Source organism: Oreochromis aureus, linkage group 23 (genome assembly GCF_013358895.1).
Source record: "Oreochromis aureus strain Israel breed Guangdong linkage group 23, ZZ_aureus, whole genome shotgun sequence".
In the NCBI taxonomy this organism is placed as follows: domain Eukaryota; kingdom Metazoa; phylum Chordata; class Actinopteri; order Cichliformes; family Cichlidae; genus Oreochromis; species Oreochromis aureus.
In genome coordinates this window covers 28,546,530-28,568,360 of record NC_052963.1, presented here as the reverse complement: position 1 = coordinate 28,568,360, position 21,831 = coordinate 28,546,530, and the positions used below count along the sequence as shown (strand labels likewise).

Below are 21,831 nucleotides of genomic sequence, written 5' to 3'. Positions count from 1 at the left end.
CTCTGTGTTTGAAATATAAGATATCAATTCACTCATGCAATGTTTGAAAAAATCAATATCCTGGATGTCAGCTTTTAAAAACCAACTAAATCAATGAATTGTTAGTAATTCTATCAGTAAAGTCCAGTTATGGATGACTGCATAACTGATGAATTGTATTTTGCAGGCATTTAGGAGTGAAGTCTCAAGTCTCACATTATGATACATTTCTAGCAGGAAATTACCTTTATACAATAGTGGTAATTAATTATACATTTGCAATGAGTTGCAATTCCTGCTAAGTGGATTTGAAATGGGCAGAAACAGTAGCTGCTGCTGAGGGTGAACATTAGTCTTAACTGATGAGCGGAAAGTTTGGAGCATTTTTACTTGTTGTCTAAAACATTTGAAGTCATGGAGAGGTCCTGGAGTTTAAGTTTGACTGCAGCTGCTTTGGCTTATGCATGATCTAAAGACAGGCATAGTTTGAGTTGAGCAGGAATGTACCTGACTCTGTGTTGAAGGTCACTGGTTCACTGGGAGGACCTGAGCCCAGCTCATTCTTTGGCTTCACCTTGAACTCGTAACTAAAAAATGGAGGGAAATATAGCATTACAATAATACATAATCAGGAACAGAGTCATAACATTTTCAAAGATGACACAGCAAACTCAGATGCCACAAAGTACAAAGAAAATGTAGTACTTCATTGTGGTTCTCAAGCAGTCCTTCAAGTAGGTATGAACTATACTGCAAAATCTTATTGAGAACTATAATTTATCAAAGTAAACTAAAAAATAAAATTAAAAAAATCAGCTCAGCCCAAAACAGTTAAAGTACTAATATATTCTAACACTACATTTCTCTGGATAGACTACCTTTATTTTTTATTGATTATACACTTTTAAGGAATTATTAACAAATTACTTTGAAGCTACTTGTTAATAATAGTGATTTTACTGTAGCAAAGGATTTCTCCTTAACCATTTCCTCTAGGTCTGTAAAAGACAATACAACAACTATTGTTTTCTGTTCTTTTATACTGTGTCAAAGTTACACAACTGACTATTAAAACAGGTTTTATAAGCTTGGACAGTCACAAGCATCATGCAACCCGTGCATGACAGTGAAAACCATGACCTCTGCTCACAGCTCTTTACTTTCATATGGTTTTGCTGGAGTCCAGACTTGCCATGGGCCAGACTTCATTTCTAACCACCTTCCTTCACACCAAATAGCTTTCCCACATCGCGGCTCGTTAAAGCGTCAGCAAGCGTAACAGATGCTCTGCTTATTTTACTGGGCTCAACTGACTTGGGTTGTTTGAACAGCTGAATGAAATGGCTGCAACGCCAACTAGCAGATGTTCAGTCAGATCTGAGGTGCAGAAACACTTAACATCCAGAGATTAATATGTATAAACCTGCTTTATTGTAATGAACTGGTTTGGTTTGGACTGTTTTCACATTTTTCATGTCTTCTCTTTCTTCTGTGTAGCCTACAAATGGACTGGTTCTCTTGGCTACACAGCAAATCAATCTCATAACATGAAATCATGGTAAATAAATCTGCAGATAACCCCTGATGCTAGGCTGTGAAAATTTGCACATGGAACACAAGGCTGGTCGATTTCCAATCTCAAATTCTACAGTTTAGAAATTGACTTTGACTTCAACTTCATGAAAAATAAACTTGAAGAAAGAAAACTAATTCAGGTAGAACTTACCTGCTCTCGGGTTTGAGGTTCTCTACGGCAGTATGAGTCTGGTTTGTAGTCAGGATGGAAACCTGTTCTCCATCTGGTCCTTTAGCAGTGGAGATGACTTCGTACTCTGAGAAGAGGATGACAGAATTAGGCCATGACCAACAGAATCGTGATAAAACACAGCTAAAACCACCATATGAGTGTTATAGGTTAGTCACCAAAGAGTTTCAATTTCATTCAGGTTTTTTTGTTGGGCTGCTGCAATAAAAATTCAGCCAATAAGTACCAGTGGTTTCATTGTCAGTCTTCTCCCAGTCCAAGATGATGAAAGATGGGCATCCCTCCACTGTCACCACAGTGAGGTTGGAGGGTGGAGTCTTTGGTGGTGATGTCACATTAGTCTCACTGGGTTCATCTTCGGGGAAGTAGTTGAGGGAAGAGGTAATGGAGCAAGGCTCGTCTGGTTTCTTTCCAGTTTTGTAGATGACATGAGGTGCTGTAGAAAGCAAATGTAAAGCATAAGTATCAATGGGGTTTGAGGTTCACTTTGTGTATGTAATTGGAGCTGGAACAAAAAATGCTTGGTTTGATCTCTGTGTCGCTATATGGTAAAACCCAATAACCTGCTAAAGTGACCATTTCAGCTTACCTACGTAACGTTTTTTGCCCATGGCGTCAATCTCAGAGGATGGCTGTGATTTAAAAAGATCTGACTCCTCCCATGACTCCTGTCGAGGTGCTGAAAGAAGAAACGCAACACAAAATGTCTCATTTCAAGAATAAACCTTGTGGAAAAAATGACCTTCCTTCTATGTGCAACATTTTTTGTAAACAAAGCAAAATATTACAAGAAGGTATGTCTACTTCTTGTGAGCTGGTTTGTGATATTTTGTGCATATTGTGCATGTCCATGAAAATATTTTTTTTCTTTGTTTTGTTTTTGTGGGTTTCTTTTGGGAGTGAGTATATAGTTAAAAAATACTATATTTTCCAAAAGCTTTTTTCAAAGAAAGCAGTGACTGGCATGAAAACTTTTAAAGTGCCCAGCAAGGCTCCATTTGGCAGCATATTGTAAACAGACTTCATGTTCAATCATTGATCACATGCATTTGGTTAAACTAGCAAAACATTTCATAATAAGCAGGAGAAAATTGTCTTAAATTGCAGTATGCATGTGGTAAACTGGACGAAACTGGGCTGATGACTACTACTTGATTGCCAAGTGGAAATCTTTGTACCAGTAGTTGTTGGTGTAGCAGTTGTGGTCTGTTTCCGTTCTTGTTTGATCGGCTTGGCGGTCACTGCTGGTACTTTGGGTTTCAGGACTGGCAGTTTATCATTCTGTTTGAAGTTGTTAACTTTGTCTGATGGAAAATATGTAAACAAAAACAGTTCAACCTTCAGAAAACTATAAATGTCGCAGTTAAACAAGGGTGTAGACAAAGTTGATTGTTTTTCTTATTGAGTTCCTACCCATTTCTCCAGGTTTTCCAACCAAATTTGGCTTCTTGTTGATCTGTATGGCTGGACGAGCAGGAGATCCTGAAAGAAACAAAAACATTATCTTTTTATAACCTCTTATCAGCCTTTATTTTACTGTCCTGATCCAAACCATCTCTGCATTTGTGACTTTTTGAATTAAAGGGTCTATTTCATGTACAATCATTTCTCATTTCTTTTACTACTATTAATATAAAGTGCTGCAATAATTTTCTGAAGTATTACTTGATGGGAATGTCTCTGCTTTAGATCAGATTCAGGCTTGTTCTGTAGTCTGTGGACAGTATCGCTCTACATAAGGTAAAAATAAAGCTTTAACAGCCACTTTGGATCTATTTTCTAGCCAGGTGCTGTCTAATCTCTTGGAAAATCCATTTTTTCAGCTAAGGTAGAACTCCCTACCCATTTCCAAATGCCAAATGAACCTTAAAACATGAAAAATTCCTTGTAATCCCACAAGATCTTTTGTGTTTTTCTGACTAAAGTCCAGAGCCTGCAGCCAATTACACCCCACCCCTGCCCCCTTTCCTCTTATTTAAGCAGAAGCCAAAATTCTTCACAATCAAGGAATTGACTCGGTTCCAAAACTAAATAGAATAAATGCAAAGCTAGGAACATGAAAGATGATGGAGTCCTGAAACATGTTAGCTCGTAACATGAAACAACACAGATGCATTCCTTTCAATCAGTTGCATGTAAATATGTATGAGGGGCTGCCTGTATGAATGTTTGCTGTTGTTTGACATGAAGTTTGGTTAAAATTGTTTAGGCTTCATAGAGATATTTTGCTTACTTGGGTAAACCTTGTATTATTCTTGGACATAAATTAGGAGGCTTGTCAACAAACCACAAGAGGTACAGTGTTCTCAAAGGATCATTATATTGGAAGGTCAGAGTGGAAACTGTGCTATAATTATAGCCTATGTTCAGAAATGCCTCATGATTACAATACAGAACTAGATTAAATAAATATTGGTATGATTTTTTTTCACACACAAATAATTCTAAAATAAAAAGCAAACAGAGGTTTCTACATTCTGGTGAAAACTGTCCAATGCACGCCATGCTGTCCTGGTTCGCGTGAGGGTTTTCTAAACACGGCATCTCTGCAGCAAGATGTCTGAAGCTCATCGCACTCGCAATCAGGCAAGAAGCACAAGCTGAAGCATTTGGACCCTGGACAGAAAACTTTTAAAATAATACCAAAGGTCCAATCCAGATGCCAGGTTCATCACAGGCTAATTAGAAACAGTCTCCTCCTTTAATTTCTGTGGTGAGAAAAAGCGCAAAGCTCTGCAAAGTGAGGTTCTGTAAAAGTAAGCTAACGATCAGGGGAGCGCATACTTTCCAAAGCCTTTGGCCAAAACTTTCAAGCTGACGGCCAGTATTTTCCTTCATGGTCCTTCTAAAGATTTGTTTCTGGACATGTAACACCACCAAACCATGCAGTCTTGGCGATGTAGAGCAACCGGAGCGGCAGTCAGCACACGGCATGGGCAAGTTTTGGGTGCAGACAAATGAAATTCATGCCGTTACCAACCATAAAGCCGCTCTTCTGTGGTGGGACCCGAACGACCAAACACTTCAGGGAGTTCAGACTTCTTTTCCTCCAGCAATGAGTTGTTCACTGCAGCAGGAGAGGCACTGCGATTAAAACTGGAGTCTGTATTTAATACTGATATAAAGCCCTGAGACGCCTTGGCCATTTTTCGGTTTTGCATTTTTAAGTTTCTGTCAAAAAGTCATAGATCAGTGGTTTCTGGGTGTTAACATACAAAAGACAAAACATCAAAACTAGAAAACTGGTGATACCAAAACCAGCTCATGCATACTGGACAGGAAGACCATGCCCACCATGACACCATGCACAATGTAAATCATTAACTGTATAATTCACTGTAAGCTTTTGTAACGTGTGATCTGACCGGGTTTCAATTCTGGGTTCTGAAGGTGGCCTAACTTTTGCTAATACAAAAAACAAAAAATATGCTTATTTTCCTCAGAAGACAAATGAAAAGAAAAACAGTTTTCTCATATTTTCCCTTCATTGGTACTTTAGTTCATATTCCAAATAAATATTGCAGCCAGTTTGTGCCAACAACTTGTTAAACCTATTAAAGTAATTGTTGCAGCAAAAGGACTATTTTCTTTCCTAGTTGGGTTGGAAACTACTTCAAATCATCAGAAAGTAAAGCAAACACTACAAATAAAATACTGGTATTAAGTTTGACAGAGAGCCCATATAGCAACTATTATAACTACTACTATATCAAAGTACAGAGTAAAGCTCAACATGTGTAGGCAGGTCTGAGCCAGTAATAACACTCCACTACACCAGCTCTCATTAACTAAGTTACATTTTAGAAGCATTACTTTATCTAAAAGAGTAACAACACTCCCAATAACATTGATGCCTTATATGTATATTTTTTAGATATTTCTCTATAAACTTAAAAGGCCAGTTTCAGAAAAGGGATTCTAATTGATAATAAACTTGACAGATTATTTTCTGTCATATTTTTTTTTTTTTTTTTTTATCATTTTCAGCAAATAACAGACTCTTTTCTTTAGATTATAACTCTGGAAACACTATTTAAACTACACACAGCTTTTTTAAAAAACCATCATGCTAATGTTCCCAAAAACTGCAAAAACTGTGCGGTAGCATAAAAAAAGTTTCAATTGTGGGTAAATGGCCAAAGTTTTAAAAAATCAATAGTCAATCCTGCAGACAACAAATAGCTTCATTATTCAATACTTTTGTAAAACACAATATTTAAGCATACGTCCACAAACAAACTTTTTCAGTGACCTTAGTGTATTATCTGACCATTTTCATCTCCAGATGGAGTTCATCCAAGAAAATATACATTATTTCAAACTGGTCAGAGTTTAATAGATCCAGAGTTTAATGTCTGGTTCTGAGGAATAATTAAAATGTTTTGGGAAATATTCTACATGGTTATTAGAGCAAAGCAGTGAAACAGTGAAGCAGTGAAATGTTTTTTAGCCCAGCACCCAAAGAGCTGAAGAGGTCTCAGGTCTCTGAATTTGCTACAGTTTCCCCAACCACAATCTTAAACCAGATGGTTAAATATTCCCCACCACCAACAACTTGTAGAACACAGAGGGACACAATCAGCTGCTGAGCTTAAGTAACCAACTCACATAATCAAGCATCTCCATCGGCTTGATTAGTTAAGTCTCTCTGACTGAAGCTTTGCTCAAAACTGTCTTGAGGCAGCGAACATGGGACAAAAAGACAACACAGATGGACAGACCAATGGTGGACAAACAGATGGATGGATGGATGAATAGTGCATGGACATTAAAGTATTAATAAAAAATGGATGGACACAAAAAACACCAACAAGAGCTGCAGTGGAGGTGAAAATGCTGCAAAAGCGAGTGAAGGGTTAATGATGAAACACAGAAAGACAAACAAGGTCTTTTTTACCCAATCGAGGTCGGGACCATATGGCCGGTTTAGGTGGGGAAATGCCCCGGTGTGGTTGTCCATTTACTGTTGGGAGAAAACTGAGTGTTATGAAGGGAAAGAAACTGTCTCTGAAAACTGAACCTGATACGAGGACAATCAACCAAGTCCTTTTCTAACCAAATAAATCATATTTGTTTTTACTTGTCTTGACTATTTGGACCAACATTCGTCCATTTCCTTAACTGTACAGAATTCCTTAATTCTTGTCATGGATCAGTTATGAACCAAAGATAAAACTTAATCTGCATTATTTATTCTGGAAGCAATATAAAATCCCACTAGTTGATCTATTAACCTTTTAGACAAAGCTTTTAACGGACTTGTGTGGTTGTTCACCTGAAAGGTTCATTTAGCAGCCAACAGTTAAAAAAAAATGAAGTTTCACAGCATTTAAATCAGAAAAAAGGCAAAAGTAAAATTGTGTTGAAGGGTGATGAAATGCGAAACAGTGTTGAGACACATAAGAAATTCTTTCTTAAAATTGAAAGAATAGTGGCACAGAAAACCATTGCAGAAACCCCCAAAATGTCTCAGACTGTAACAATAGATGGGAAACTGGAAGATAATGAGTCCACAAGAGTGTTGATTAGAATATCTCAAGATTCTACAACCTACCCATATGGAAAAGATATATATAAATCTTATAAAGTTTGTATCTGTCTTGTGTGAAACTTGTATGAAAAGCATACAAGAGAGAAAACAGATATAAGATCCCTTGAAAAATTATATAAATGAAACTTGTATGTTTTGGATACTTCCTAAAACAATATATGAAAGTAATGAGAAAGTGGCCACTTTCATGAGTAAATCATATAAGCCTGATATGATTCACTATATGAAGCAAGCTAAAGCAGATGCAAGTCTTATACAAGTTTTTCCTATTTCTTTTCCATATGGGTAAACAGTAGGTATATTTGATATTTCAGTTCTTTTTGGTATCAATTTTTCATCATCTTGATTTTAGAATCTTGAACAAGAGAGAAATATCATCAATAAGCCTGTAAGTATTTTTCCATCAAATTTGCATTTGAGTGTAACTAAAATTTGACTTGAAAAGAAAAGTCAAACTTAAACTTGAGTACTTGAAATTAGATATATTTAATGGCTTAGCCTATCAAAACATTTTCCCCTTGGACAGTAAAAGACAGGAAAGCAGCAAAGTGAACATAAAAGAAACAGGTACAAGGAGGATTACCCCCAAGTTTCCCTGAAGTTGGGGATGAGTTACTCGATCTAGAGGAGGGGGAGTGGGGCTGTCTGAAGCCATTAGAGAAGGGAAAGAGAGGGTTTCTCGATGCAGGCCTCATGGATCCGGTAACTGTGGTAGCTGCTGGGTTGTAGGGCTGCAAGGGCAGCGATGGAGTGAGATTTCTTTTGTTTCCTTGACCTAAAAGATCAAAAACAGTTGCACGGCCTGTGTTACAGTCTGATTTGACCTTTATCTGTGTTGGCAGACAAGCGAGCTTGCAGCAGCCCTGTGCAGCATCGTTAGTGATGGACCATTAAATCTGATGTCATTGAATTTATGGAATAAATGAACAAATGAGCATGATGGGACCAAGATGATTCTTTAAGCGCTCACAATCTTGAGAAACCAGTCATCGAAGATGCTGATGAGTTTTGATAACTGGAAGATTGTGTGCTGCATGCAAACACCAGATGAAATGTGCGTGAAGGTGATACTCCTGGATTGAGCAGCCATTCCTGTGGAAAAAACCTTTAGTGCTAATTTCACTGGAAGCTGCCTGTAAGCTCAAGGGAAAGAGATGATTGCAAATTAACAGCAGACAGACAGAGCAAGGTTGCTTTGATTGCAAGATAAAAGAAGCTGTTTGTGAGGTTGTTATTACCCCATGTGTTAGTTTTGGCCCGCTCATTGGCCAGTGCTGATCTCAGCAGTGATGAGCCGTCCTGTGATTTGCCAACAGCTGTATGAAAAAAAGAAGGTTGAACACTAAAAAAAATGAAGGCATTTTTCAGTTTGAGAGATGGTCTGCATCCTGTCAAATTAGAACCTGAAAATGTAAATATATGTAAACATTCTTCTTAAAGTTTGCCAAGCAGAACTGACCGTTGAGAAGGTAAGACACGAAAGGCAATACTTTTAAAGCCTTGGTTAGATTTGGATTCAAAGTCCATTTTAAGAAGTAGGATTTGACTATGAAGACTTATCATGGGTTCTTTCCTCAAAATCTTACAAAGGTGGTGTAGAACCTAAAAAATTGTATGTGATCAGTGCAGGATGTGCAGTCTTTTTGCCAATAGTCCACCAACTCCTGGCACCAGGCTGCACATATATGCCAGATCTTTTCACATAGTGCAAAGTACATATGACACTTGCCTTGGTAACAGGGTGATATAGTAACAGTCGCCAGGGCCCTTTGACCTCAAATGAGCAGTTTATGGAGGCAGAAATTAAATCCAAATAAAAGTAAGTATTCAGCCAGTTATGTCTCAGCTGTCCAAAAAAATACATTTAAAACCAACCAATTTTGTAGAACTGCTATGATTATTTTCAACATCTTAGGTAATAAGTGATGAAAAGATTTTAAGAGCTATACATCTTTAAATGTACTCGGTTGACAGTAGCTGAATGTGCTACATTTCTTTGTGAAGTTCAACTGTTGGATGAAACTCTTATTTTTGTAGCCCCACACACAGTTTAAAAAGACAAGAAAACACACTCATTCATTTGGTGAAAAAAATTTAAATGCAGGACATTTTTAACTATGCTCATACTCATTTTTAAAGAACCACATTGCATTACTTACACCCTCAAAAAGCTTAGATATTGTGAGATACTACATCTCACAGAAGCAGAAAGAGGATTTTTTAGAAGAAGTCAAGTTTTGAAAAGAACATTTGGCATTTTTGGGACAGAATATGGCAAATGCAGTGAAACTATTTGCAGATGATGCTTTTATATTCATGGACACCATACACTGAGTCTAGAACAGTTTTAAGTATTAAGGGACTTGGAGAGACAAGACAGATATTTTTCTACCAAAGCTGACTATGATAAAACTGTATGTTTTCTAAAACATAATGATTATGTCACAGACAAAAAAAAAAAAAAGAAAGACAAAAAAAGATTGTAGGGAGGAATTACCAGTGGGGTTACGAGGCTTCTCAGGTGCACTAGTGGGTGCCTTAGTGGTTTGCACATGAATGGAGTCACCTCTGGAGGCTAACTTAGTAAGAAGGACGGCTGTGATGTTGGCATGAGGGGCTTTGGTGGACAGAAGTTTGGGGAGGGCAGGAGTGGGAATATCCGCTGGTTGGGTGGTGTTGTTTCTAATTGTGTTTCCTTTTTCTGGGATGAAAGAGAAGAGAGGTACTGAGGTCATAGGAAACTGGTCAGTGTTTGTTTTTGCTTGATGTGTACACTATGATATAAAATAAAATAGACATGCATTTTGACTGATTTCATCCAGCAACTCTGGAGAAATTCAAATCATCAGATACATGTCTTTCAAAGCTGGAAATTTGTTTAGCTTTTCTATCAGATAGGACATGGTATAGATCCTTCATTTGATACTAAATAAAACATGTTCATAATGAAGGGTCCTCGCTGGCTTATTGGTTGGTGATATGCAGTAGTGTGAAAAAGTGTTTGCCCTCTTCCTGATTTCCATTCTTATGTATTTTTGTCATACTTAAATGTATCAGATCATCAAAAACTGTAAATATTAGGCAAAACACAGAATGCAGTTTTTAAACACAGGTTTAAGAAATCACTTAATTAGCACCTGCCTGACAGAGTGGAATAGACCAAAACATCCTCAATGCTATACATTATGGTGCAATCCAAGGAAATCCAGGAACAAATGAGAAACAAATTAATTGAGATCTCTCGGTTTGGAAAACATTATAAAGCCATTTCTAAAGCTGTGGGACCAGCAAACCACAGTGAGAGCCATTATCCACAAATGGCAAAAACATGAAACAGCTGTGAATCTTCACAGGAGTTGCCAGCCAAACAAAATTACCCCAATAGCACACCTACGACTCATTCTAGAGGTCACAAAAGATACCATAACAACATCTAAACAACTGCAGGTCTCACTTGCCTCAGTTAAGATTAGTGTTCATGACTCCACCATGAGAAAGAGACTGGGCAAAATGGCCTGCATGACAGAGTTCCAAGACGAAAACCACTGCTGAGCTAAAGAGCATGAAGGATTGTCTAAGTGTTGCTAAAAAACATCTTTATGATCCCCAAGACTTTTGGGAAAATACTCTGTGGAGTGACAAAATAAAAGCTGAACTTTTTGGAAGGTGTGTGTCCCATTAAATATGATGTAAAAGTAAAACATTATTTCAGAAAAAGAACTTTATACCATCATTAAAAAATGGTGGTGGTAGTGTGATGGTCTAGGCCTGTTTTGCTGCTTCAGGAACTGGAAGACCTGCTATGGTAAAAGGAACCATGAATTCTGCTCTCTACCAAAACATCCTGAAGGAGAATGCTATATCATACTTGGGTTCTGCAGCAAGACAATCATTCAAAACACACCAGCAAGTCCACCTCTTAATAAAAACAAAATGGAGATTTTGGAGTGGCCTAGTCAAAGTCCTGACCTCAATCTGACTGAGATGCTGTGGCATGACCTTACAGAGGCAGGTCATGCTCGAAAACCCTCCAATGGGGCTGAATTACAACATTTCTGCAAAGAGGGGTATAGGCCAAAATTCCTCCACAGTGCTGTAAAAGACTGATTGCCAGTTATCGCAAATGCTTGACTGCACTTGCTGCTTCTTGTTCCTGTTATTAGGTTTAGCAGGCAATCACTTTTCACACTGTTTCACATGTAGGTTTTTTGTGTTTTTGTTTTGTTTTGTTTCCCTTAATAATAAACACCTTCATTCAGAAACTGTTTTTTGTGTTTACTCTAATATTGAGGGTTTTTTTTTTTTGGATGATCTGAAACACTGAAGTGTGACAAACATACAACAAAACAAAACAAAAACAGAAGATCAGGAAAGGGGCAAACACTTTTTCACACTATTGTATTTAGCCAGCATTTTCCTTTTGTAGATCAAGATCTAATATTTCTGTTAGAACCAATTAGAAAACTCTGGTTTTATACCAGATACCCAGCCCTAGATTCAACAAGATTCGCTTATTTTCAAACAGATGCCTAAAGAATTTGATTTTGTTCCCTATAATCTCGTACCTCAAAGAAATACAGAAAAGTTTGAAGACATTGTACTTCGGGAGGATTTTGCAGAACGACTTGTGTTGGCTTTCCTGGATGGGAAATTCCAACCACGTCTGCGTCTGAACTGGCTGACATGCACTCCTGTCATGCAGACTGACTGAAGAGAGCGGTGACTTGCAACAAGTAGGATGGGGACAGCTGGACAGACAGACAAGATGGATGACAGAGGAATGGAGAAGTTCTGACTAAAACTGGTTTACTTTAAATAGCTGATGGTTTAAATATATTGTACAGATTTAATGATAATAAAATAGCTACTGTAGTGTTGAGCCCTTGTACCTCTCAGAGGTCCAAATATCAGGTATTAATTGAAAAGTCTAAGACAGAGAAATATCATTGATCAAAGTAAGCAGGTGAGAGGAGAAAAGAAAATGGATGATGAATGCTGAAGCATGATGGCTGTCATATACATTTCAGCAGTGTGGTTTGAAAAAATCAGCTGCAGCTACTGTTGGAATGGGCAGGCCAAAGGGAACTTACTGATCTCCAGTGACATCATTTCCTCGCCTTGTTTTGACTTTCTAGCTGGGCTTAAGACATGCTAACATGCAGCCAATCTCAATAGCTGCACACCCCACCCCCACCCCTCCCAGGTGCATCACAGGCTCAGGCGAAGCAGGTAAAGATGGACTGCAAATGAAGCTGATGATTAAAGAATAAAAGAGCGTCTGTTTCGTTACCGGGGGACACGTGAGGAAATTTGGGCTCAGAAGAGCCAGGCACAGGGATAGTTTCCTGCTGGCTCTCAGGAGGTGCTGTTGGAAATAACATGGTGGGTTTATAAGAGGAAAAATGTCAAAATTAAAGAGGATAGGGTTGGAAAGACAATCAATTCTTTGTGAAACCTAGTTTGGGAAAAGCAACCATTGGGTTAGACTGATGAGGCTTTTTATAAACAAATCTTCAACCTCCTTTAGTGCTGTGAATTTCTTACTTTGAAACATTTAAAGAATGTTGGTATTACTATTGTTTGCTTTCTCACTTTCTCACATCTGGAATGTGAGGATTGAAACTGCATTTTGGTGCCTGTTTTCCATCAGTAGAACCCTTTAAGGAAGCTTTTATGCTGTGCTGTGTGAGCAACTTCTCTTTTGCCCAGAGAGGAATGAAAAGTAAAAGTATGCAGACAGGTAGAAAAGAAAGAAAGAGCGGTAATCACCAAAGGACGTGCGTGGAGCTCCAGGGAACCCTGGGTTTTTGAACAAAGTAGGCGTTCGAGGGCCCGTCCCGTTGTGCAGGGCTGCAAACAAGTCAACAAAGATTTTAAAGACAAACAATGAAATGGTTCAGCATGAGCAGTTCAGCAGACAGATGTCTAAGTGCAGAATACAAGTCTGATGTTTTCAGAAAGATCAGCAGCTTATCAGCTACTATATTTGGTGCATAAAGCTTTTGGCTTGAACTTCAGGATAATTGGAAGTTGTTGTTTTTTTCCTACTGCAAAGTGTGAGTGTTTCTAACCAGCCTGAACCTGTTTTGTTGTGGTGGCCTATGAGAACACATTACTGACTGTACATACCTGAACTGAAGTCAAACAGATTCCACAAATCATGCCAGGAAGAAATAATGACTGAGCAGACTGTATGTTTATTAAAGACAAAATCATAAATCTTACCATAACGAGGAGCAAAGAGGGGCGTCTGTTTGTAAAAGAAAAAAAAGAAAGAACAAAGAATGTCAACTTTAGACATGTTTAAATCAAATATACATAAAAACAAGGACTCCTAAGCTCATGATGCACTGTTTTGAAAAATTAGACCTAAAAAAAAAGAAAGCTTTAAATTCTGTGGAAATCCAGAGGTAATTTGAATTTAATGAAGACTTATTACCTTCACCTTTAATTTTATTTATAATATTTTTGTATATTTTCTTTCTTCAATTTTTATTAATTTAAGAAAACCTTTATTGCATATTCATTGCCTTAATACTTTACATTAAATATGAAGTACGCTTACTGACCAAAAACAAATACACAAATTAAAAAATATGGCACATTTTTTTTATGTTTTAGAATTTAGCCACAATTATACAAAGCAAACAGTAAAAAATGTTATTGTGAAAAAGATGTCATATAGAGTAAGCGCAGCATAGTTTGTTCATGTTATTATTTACTTCATGAAATATTTTTTTAAATACATTTTGAGGTATTTAAGTAAATATAAAGTTTGAAGCAATCTTTTCTACATGTATCCATGATTTAAAAATTTAAAAGGTCATGACATTTACATTGCAGATATAAAAGCATTCAGTTTGTTACAGTACAGCAGGTTACTTACCCCCAGCTTGATTGGAGGATTGTTACGCGGCTTGTATGACTTCTGTCTATTTTTATCTGTGTAAAAAGGGCAGAGAAAAAGCAGTAAAATTAGTTATTATTATTAAAAATCGATTAGCCATTTCTTTGCAAAAAAAAATATAATAAAAACTTTTCTTGGAAGAAATTGTAAACTTTTTCTGAACATCAAAATCAAGGCATGATGTTTTCTTTAGCTTTAACCTCTATGATTCCAGTGGTGACAAGTACTTAAGTAACTCCTTACTGCCCATGCTGGTGTTGTGGATGACTGGTTTGCTCCATGTGCCACTGCGGTCATCCTTGTTGGAACGGACGCCAAACTCATAAGGCGTGTTGGGTTTCAGGTTATCAATGACTGTGTCGCTTGTTGGGCAAGTCTGGTAGATCCAATTCCTGTTTCTCTCTCTGTAGCGGATAGTGTAGAATCTGATGGAGAAAAAGGAGAAATGCCTTTACCAACAGCAAGGTGGTTAGATTGTCTGAAAACTGCCCTTGGAGCTCCTCAGGGTTCTATTTTTGGTCCTTTGTATTTTAACTTCATATGCTTATATGGAATGTTCGTTGTTGTTTTTTTTAAATTCTCAATAGCTTGGTTGTGTTTCAGCAATAAATTGATTTGGCCATGCTTACATTCATTGACTTTTATGAAACACAGAGGTTATATTTGTAATTTAACCAGAGGAAACAGGTAAAGTAGCTGATCTAAACATGTTAGCAACCAGCTGCCTAATACTAATTCCAGAAAATACAAAGAAATGGGTTAATTAGACTGACAGTATCACACATTTCTGGAGGAGTGACTCAAGCTCCTCATATTTTAGGTTTATATTGTGATAAACACAAATAGCAAGCCAATGTCTTTGAAAAAATTAATGTAATAATACCATTATGGTAAAGAAAAACTGGGTTATGCAGAATCAAACAAAACTAAATCACTGACGACTGTGGTTGCAGGTCTGCTTCGTAGACTGCAAAATGTGTTCGGCTGCATCTTGTCAAAGTTTCCCTGATCACAAGGCTGAAGGTTTCAGAAAGCATCGAAGTGTCCCAGTGGTACGACATATGGATGACATACACAATCCAGTACCAGCGTCTTCATGCCGTGCGGTTTCTCTCTGGCTGCCTGTATCCGCCGTGACCTCAGTGTGGAAACAACTTCTCCATTAGGTGTTGTTAATTCTGGCGGCCACAAAGCCAATCTCCACTTTCACTCCTTCAAGTTCTGTTTTTCAGAGCAGGGATCCAAAAATCTGAGGCAGCAGCCAAACCCTCCACAGATGGAGCTGACATTAGGTTTTAATAAGACGCCCAGAGTGGCAGAGGACGCCTAGGTCAGGCTTTCCAATGGCTCCTCCAACTTGTTTGACAGTGAAGGAAAAATATGTATTATTAGAGGCAGCAGAGATCAAGGGGTGATGGAAAAGAGCATTGGTGAGTCTCAGTCGGTGTAATATCACTCAACACACTGGGACAGTTCAAGCTCAACAGCAGTAGAGTTTTCAGGGTTGTAATTCATCATCTTGATTGGTTGAAGGTGATTTGTCTCAGAGTAACGTCGAGCTTTGGAAAAGGGCTTTCTGGTTGTCCATAAAACATAAAATACATGAGAGGAGGTAAAAAGCTTTTATGTTCACTAAACCAAAAACTGTTTTTATGATGAATCTGTGACATATGTGAAGTTACTCATCGTAAAGGTAAACCAAAAAAATTAATTGGCAATATTTTACCACACTATGAACTGTTCCCTAAACTATCCCTGAAAGCTCAAAGCTTTAGAGACAGAGCTCAGTGTACAGCTTAGACAAAACATGCAATCAGCATTGGGACAACATGTGAAGTTAATCACCCGTCTTCCAGACATTCGTTCATGATGTTCCCTTCATAGGGTGTCTTCAGATAGTTTCCCCAGGACAGTAGCACTGCGGTCGGGCTAATGGAACCAATCACCAGGTGAAGCGGCTTCTCCAGGTTCACTTTACCTGTTGGGACAAGTGAGTACAGAGTGAGACTATGTGTTGGCCTGTTTAGCAGTTTGAAGCCCACATGTAGCTGCCAGTATACCTGTGCAGTGTTTCTTCACATCGTTAGCTGGGATTGGTTGGACGGCCACCAGGTACTTTGGTTCTGCATCTGGAAAAAAATGTCAAATGAGGTCAGGCTTTGTGATGTACACCCAACAGAATGATGCAGACAAAGACAAATAAAAGCCAACAACAACAAAGTTGGATAAAACCACAACACACAGTCGCAGACAGTACCATTTTTTTCAAATAGTGGTACAGTTACAACCTGTACTGCTGCAACTACCATGGCAAGTACGTTAAAACCTTCCCTACAGAAACATGAACATCTCCTGTGGGAGTTCATAGAGGCTGAAACATGTGAGGAATTCTGCACTCTGTTATGGTGATTATGTCATGGCGGGTATTGTTGCCCCCTCCCTCCCCCACCTTCCTCAGGCACATGGACAGAAAGTAGACGCACAGATGTGAATGATTATAGATAAGGAGGGAGTTTCTTTGCTGAAACACAAGGATGACAGTTTAAACATCCACATGTGAAAACACTCAGATCTTCTTTCATAATAATCTGATTTCCATCCAAGTCAAATGTTTTCTGCTTTTGTTCTTTGCGTCTTTAACTCCAGAGTTCAGCCTCAACTTTTTTGTGTTTATCTGTAATTTTCTCTGTTCTCACCCACATGCACGGTTTCCTTTTCCAGCACAAACTCATCTCTCAGTCTGACTTTCTTTAGTCAACTTAACAGTACAAAGTGTGCCTTACATACAGGAACATTGGCCTAGATGCCTGTAAAAATATAGAAACTTTTGTAAATGTCTGGGAATCACTAAAATGAACTCACTGCTCAGAAATGATATTATATTCAGCAGACATAACTACTGCACTATAAGTATCATAAAACACTACAAAATGTAAAATCACAAAAGCTACAAAGAGTTTTAAAAAGGTGTAAAAAAAAAAAAAAAAGTAAAGTATTATAGAAGTTATGATGTAAAAATAGCTTCAAAACTGCAAAACAACTCGGAGAACAAACCTGAAAGTCTTATAAAATAACAACAAAGTTTTGTAAAACAGCTATAAGTGGTTTTAAAGACTAAAAATTACAGATCAAAATCATTTGTAAGCCTCTCACTGAAAATCGTTGTTCCTTTCTTAGTGACCTTTGAACTCCTTCTGATGACTGAGCTCTCTGAGTTTCACTCAGTGTGAATATTTACAGTCAGTAAAAGTTCCACCCTCACTTATTAAACCTCTCTGGAGACCTTTTTAAATGATGAATGACTGTTAAAGCAGCTGCTGTTTCTTCCTGTCTTTAGCCTGGACACCATTCAGCTTTTTTATTTATGACCAGTTATGGGGGAGGAACTCCTCACTGTCAAACTGAACACATTTACTCTGCAAATATCACCTGATTTTTGTGATCAATAACTCCGCTCCTCATATTTGATTAATAATTCAGCCATCTGTGCGATCAATATGGTAATTCTTTCCTGTATCATGATGTTTTGTAGCATCTAACAAAGCCGCTGTCAGCTGATGAAATGGTTCTTTATCACAATCTCCTCCTACACCAGACTTGATTTAAAATTATAGCGTTTTCTGACAGTTCTCTGGACTGAGTGATGTTTAACTTTCCAGTAAGAAAATGTCCTCAATCTGATTTTTTTTGTAAAAACAAACCAGTGTCTTTGATGGTTTGAGGGGAGTCTGTATTCATCTCTGCAGGTGTAAACATGCCCCACCCCCCCAAATGACTCCATCAATCACATGTAGCCCTAAACAGATTAAGGATTTGTCTGTATTTGTCTAATGGGGTTCGTTTTCTTGTTAGATTTTTTTTTTCTTTTTGCTGCTGGTGTTAGGGTTTTTGGTTTTTGTTTTAGTTTGAGGTTTGAATTATTGGTTTCTACTTCATCAGCATACCAAACCATCCTCCAAACTTGAGCCAAAATTCAGATGTTTTTAACACCATACAGTGCTACTGTTTCCCCACTCTCGTGCAGTAAAGTTTAAATTGAAAAAGCAACAGTTTGCCTGCAGAGGAAATGGTGAAGTATCCCTGAGTCGTCGTGAAGCCACGTTTGTGTCTCATGTGGCTAAAAAAACCAAAACCCAGAAACCACCGGCAGCGTCGGATTTAAAGAGTCAACACTGCGGTTGCAGTCCTCCTGGAACTGCTGATGGATGATCCTCCACTGAGGGTTTTTAAACAGGAAGGTAAACACCGCAGGAAATGTTCAAGAGCAGCTCTGATACCACAGTCCCGCCCAGATCGTCAAACTGACATGACATGACCTTGAGGCAGAAGTGGCAGTGATGAGAGATGAGTGGTGAAAATAAAGAAGGAGATTAAATTAAAATTCTCCCAGAGGAGCTCCAAGATCCTCCTGCATCTAACTGTTTATATGTGTTTATCGTCTGTCTTCTGGATTTAATTTTCCCACAGTGAGGAAAGTAAACATGACATGGAAGAATGGGATACCTGATTTTCCCAGCAGCATGTGAACTCAGCATGTCTCATAATGCCAAGAAAGGAAGAAACACTCAGATCTGAATTATTCAAATCAAATAATCTGAAGATGTTTGGATGTGTGGTGAGCTGTCCACCAAACTTCAGCCAAATATTGCACAGTTTGAACAAGGTACAAAGCCACTAAGTAAAGACATGAAGCTCACAGTTGATGAGAAAAGCTTTTCTGTTCACCGAACCTAAGCCAAATTTTAAGTCAATTTAATCAATCAAGTTAATTAATCATCAATGGCAAAATATATTTTATGTCATCAGAAATATACCAAGAAAATCAAAGCTAGACCATGCAAATTCTGGCAATTTTTAATCAGAGTCATCAGAATCAGAATAGCTTATTAGTCCCAGAGGAAATTATGTGGTCACAGTTGCTTAAAGAGAGTCAGAAAACGTAAAGCATCCAAAAGACTAAAAAAACAGACCTAAACTTAAGTCAGATATGGAAGTGAAGTTCCAACTTTTGATTAAGTATCTTTAATGAGATTCACAGAGAGGCTGGAGTAAAGCTGATGTTTCTCAGCAAACTACTAATGTTGTACCAATTTATAACATGAGGAAAAGTATCCATTATGCCAGAGTTCGGATGTTTTCATCAAAGCCAATCAAGCAGTTGACGAGAAAATGGTCTTTAAAAGTTTGGGCTCTTTTTGTTGAAGTCTCCACCAAAACTGACGCCAACTTTTAAGGAAGTTCCATCAATCATCTGAGGAAAAACTACCACATTTTTTTTAACCAAAAATCTATCCAGAAAACCAGTGCCAGACTTCTGGCACAATTTGGCTATTTCTATCATAGGACCTGAAGAAAGCAAAAAGACAAAAATTTATCATCACACGAGTAAATGAGGGCCTGTCTACCAACCTTCAGCCGCCTCTTCATCATTGAATTAGTATCTTAGTGACCCACACAGAGAGACTGGAGCAAAGTCACTATTACTGTACATTAATCAGAAAAGTAGGGAGGCAGTGAATAAAGTATTTAAAATAGATCCACCAAACTTCAGCCAAAGTCTGTGTAATTTTAAACATAGTACGAAACTACTTCCAGCAGGATGAAATGAAGCTCAAAGCTGATAAGACTTGAACTGCATCCAAAATCAGTAATGTCATTCATGAACAGCCCAATTTGGTTGATTTTAAAGAAAGTACAAAGCTAAACTCGCCACACTCTCATCACCAAGAAATTAAGTTCTCAAGGCTGAGAGAACCTGGATAAAAACATCCAAAAGGCAAGAAAAGTTTAGTCTTTTGGCAGCTGTCCATCAACCAAAATGTTGTACCCTCTTGACTTCTAATTCTGCCAACATACAAGGCGATACTGAGCAAATTTGGGGTTTTCACACAAAGGATCACCACAAAACCTCGGCCAAATTTAGTGGTATTTTAATGTTTCATAGTGCCAACATGAAAAGCAGTTTTGACCCAGGATTTATGTTTTTTCACTTCCACGTCTCTCACTAAAGCAAATGTATCCAAGACCATAACCAAACTTCAGCCAAATCTGGTGCATTTTTGTGAGCATAATGCAGAGCCAATATTTGTCATTAGATGATAAATGGGCTTTCCTGCTTGAGGGGAAAAGTCCTCATAACTCTGGTCTAAATTCCAAAAGCTGCTGCAGTCATTTAGTCCCAAATCTGCAGGAGTGCAAACAAACTCATCCTGCATGAAAACTGGTGTTGAAGGATGACTTTCAGCCGGTTTTCTGTTAACCTTCTCACTGTGGCCGATTATATGCATCGTACCATCGCAACTTTTAGAGCTTTCTTGGTGTGATGGGATAAAAATTCTTGGCCGCGCTTCAGAAAACGGATCAGAGCCACCTGCTGCTGTCACTGTGAGACTCTCCTGCTTCTCAAAGCTTCCCACATTCTTCTTTTCCTGAAAGTATTCCTACAGAAACTCTCACTTTCCCACGAGTGTAAAGGTTTAGACATGGAGGTTTGGTGGTCAAACAGATGCAGAAACAAAAGTTCCAGAATCAAAACAACACAAAGTCGTGGTTTGGCACAGATTTAATCAGCTCCTCATGAACCTGTTTAATGTTTTAAAGACAGGCACTAATAAGTTCAGCCTCTGAAAATTGTATAAAGGGAAAATATTCGGAAAAGGGAGTGGAAGGTTTAATTTTGCCCAAGTGTACTATTCTTTTCTAATAAACTTTTAAGGAAATTCATAAAGATCTGCTGCCTTTTATCTGCAAAGATCATCTCCATCAACAACTTGATACTGATTAAAACAAATGGAAAAGTAAATTGGAAAAGAAAAAGATGATGAAGAAATATTTGTGGGTCTTACCCATCTCAGTCTCGTAGGGCTGTCCGTTTTCAGGCAGCTGGATGAACTGTTTGGAGAACATGCTGCTGCCGTAACCCAGAATATAACCCTCTAACTTCACATCTGGACTTGGACGTACAAACTTCATCACAATGGTGTCCCCAGTGGCGTTGATTCGAACCTTCATGTTCTGACGACGCACTAAGGAAGAGAAGAAGCAAGACTATTAGGGAATATCAGGAATTTAACAACAAATACTCAAGGTGAGAAAATATCATATCAAAGTTACATGAATCAAAGTTCATGTAATAAAAATTTACAAAGTCAGAACTGTGTGATACATTTGAAAGACATTTTGGTTTTTGACTCAAAAAATTCATACCAAGACCAGATTTAAATGTTTCAAGACCAAGCTCTGATGTACTAAGGTGTAAAGATGGGTTGAAGACCCCCCTGGCAACATGTGGTTGATAGGTAAAAACGACTGATAATGAGTGGTTGCTGGCTGTCTCAAGTTGAAATCAGTCATAAAAACGGTGCTCCACCAAAAATCTCTTTCCGATTGTCCAAAAGTTGATTCTGTTCATCTGGACGTAGCGTTTTCAGTGGAAGACACGTTTTGTCACTCATCCAAGTGACTTCTTCAGTCTCAGCTGACTGAGACTGAAACCAAACAACCTCTGGCGATGCGGATGGCACATTTGTTTTGGCTTTACCGAAAAATCAAAGACCAAACTGGAGACAGACAGGGACTCAAACTCCACACCAGCTCCAGTGTCGCTCTGAGCTTACAGTCAAACATCTC

The 21,831-nt window shown here is 38.1% G+C and overlaps 1 protein-coding gene across 9 annotated transcripts in view; it reads right to left on the bottom strand.

Moving 5' to 3' along the window:
* The window catches only part of LOC116329530 (target of Nesh-SH3-like), a 34,901-nt gene that overhangs the window by 4,686 nt on the left and 8,384 nt on the right, over positions 1 to 21,831 (bottom strand). For 2 of the 9 annotated variants that reach the window (XM_039607165.1, XM_039607162.1), the window contains exons 2-20: positions 21,048 to 21,227; positions 16,263 to 16,331; positions 16,048 to 16,180; positions 14,446 to 14,627; positions 14,182 to 14,237; positions 13,521 to 13,545; positions 13,065 to 13,145; positions 12,586 to 12,660; positions 9,793 to 9,996; positions 8,534 to 8,611; positions 7,879 to 8,070; positions 6,642 to 6,707; positions 4,725 to 4,811; positions 3,158 to 3,226; positions 2,923 to 3,048; positions 2,334 to 2,423; positions 1,971 to 2,180; positions 1,706 to 1,811; positions 487 to 566 (exon numbers count right to left, since the gene is read on the bottom strand). In XM_039607165.1, the coding sequence (XP_039463099.1) occupies positions 487 to 566; positions 1,706 to 1,811; positions 1,971 to 2,180; positions 2,334 to 2,423; positions 2,923 to 3,048; positions 3,158 to 3,226; positions 4,725 to 4,811; positions 6,642 to 6,707; positions 7,879 to 8,070; positions 8,534 to 8,611; positions 9,793 to 9,996; positions 12,586 to 12,660; positions 13,065 to 13,145; positions 13,521 to 13,545; positions 14,182 to 14,237; positions 14,446 to 14,627; positions 16,048 to 16,180; positions 16,263 to 16,331; positions 21,048 to 21,227 (2,109 nt within the window). The remainder of the gene's footprint in view (positions 1 to 486; positions 567 to 1,705; positions 1,812 to 1,970; positions 2,181 to 2,333; positions 2,424 to 2,922; positions 3,049 to 3,157; positions 3,227 to 4,724; positions 4,812 to 6,641; positions 6,708 to 7,878; positions 8,071 to 8,533; positions 8,612 to 9,792; positions 9,997 to 12,585; positions 12,661 to 13,064; positions 13,146 to 13,520; positions 13,546 to 14,181; positions 14,238 to 14,445; positions 14,628 to 16,047; positions 16,181 to 16,262; positions 16,332 to 21,047; positions 21,228 to 21,831) is intronic. The other 7 variants (XM_039607166.1, XM_039607164.1, XM_039607163.1 and 4 more) reach the window with 7 other exon arrangements.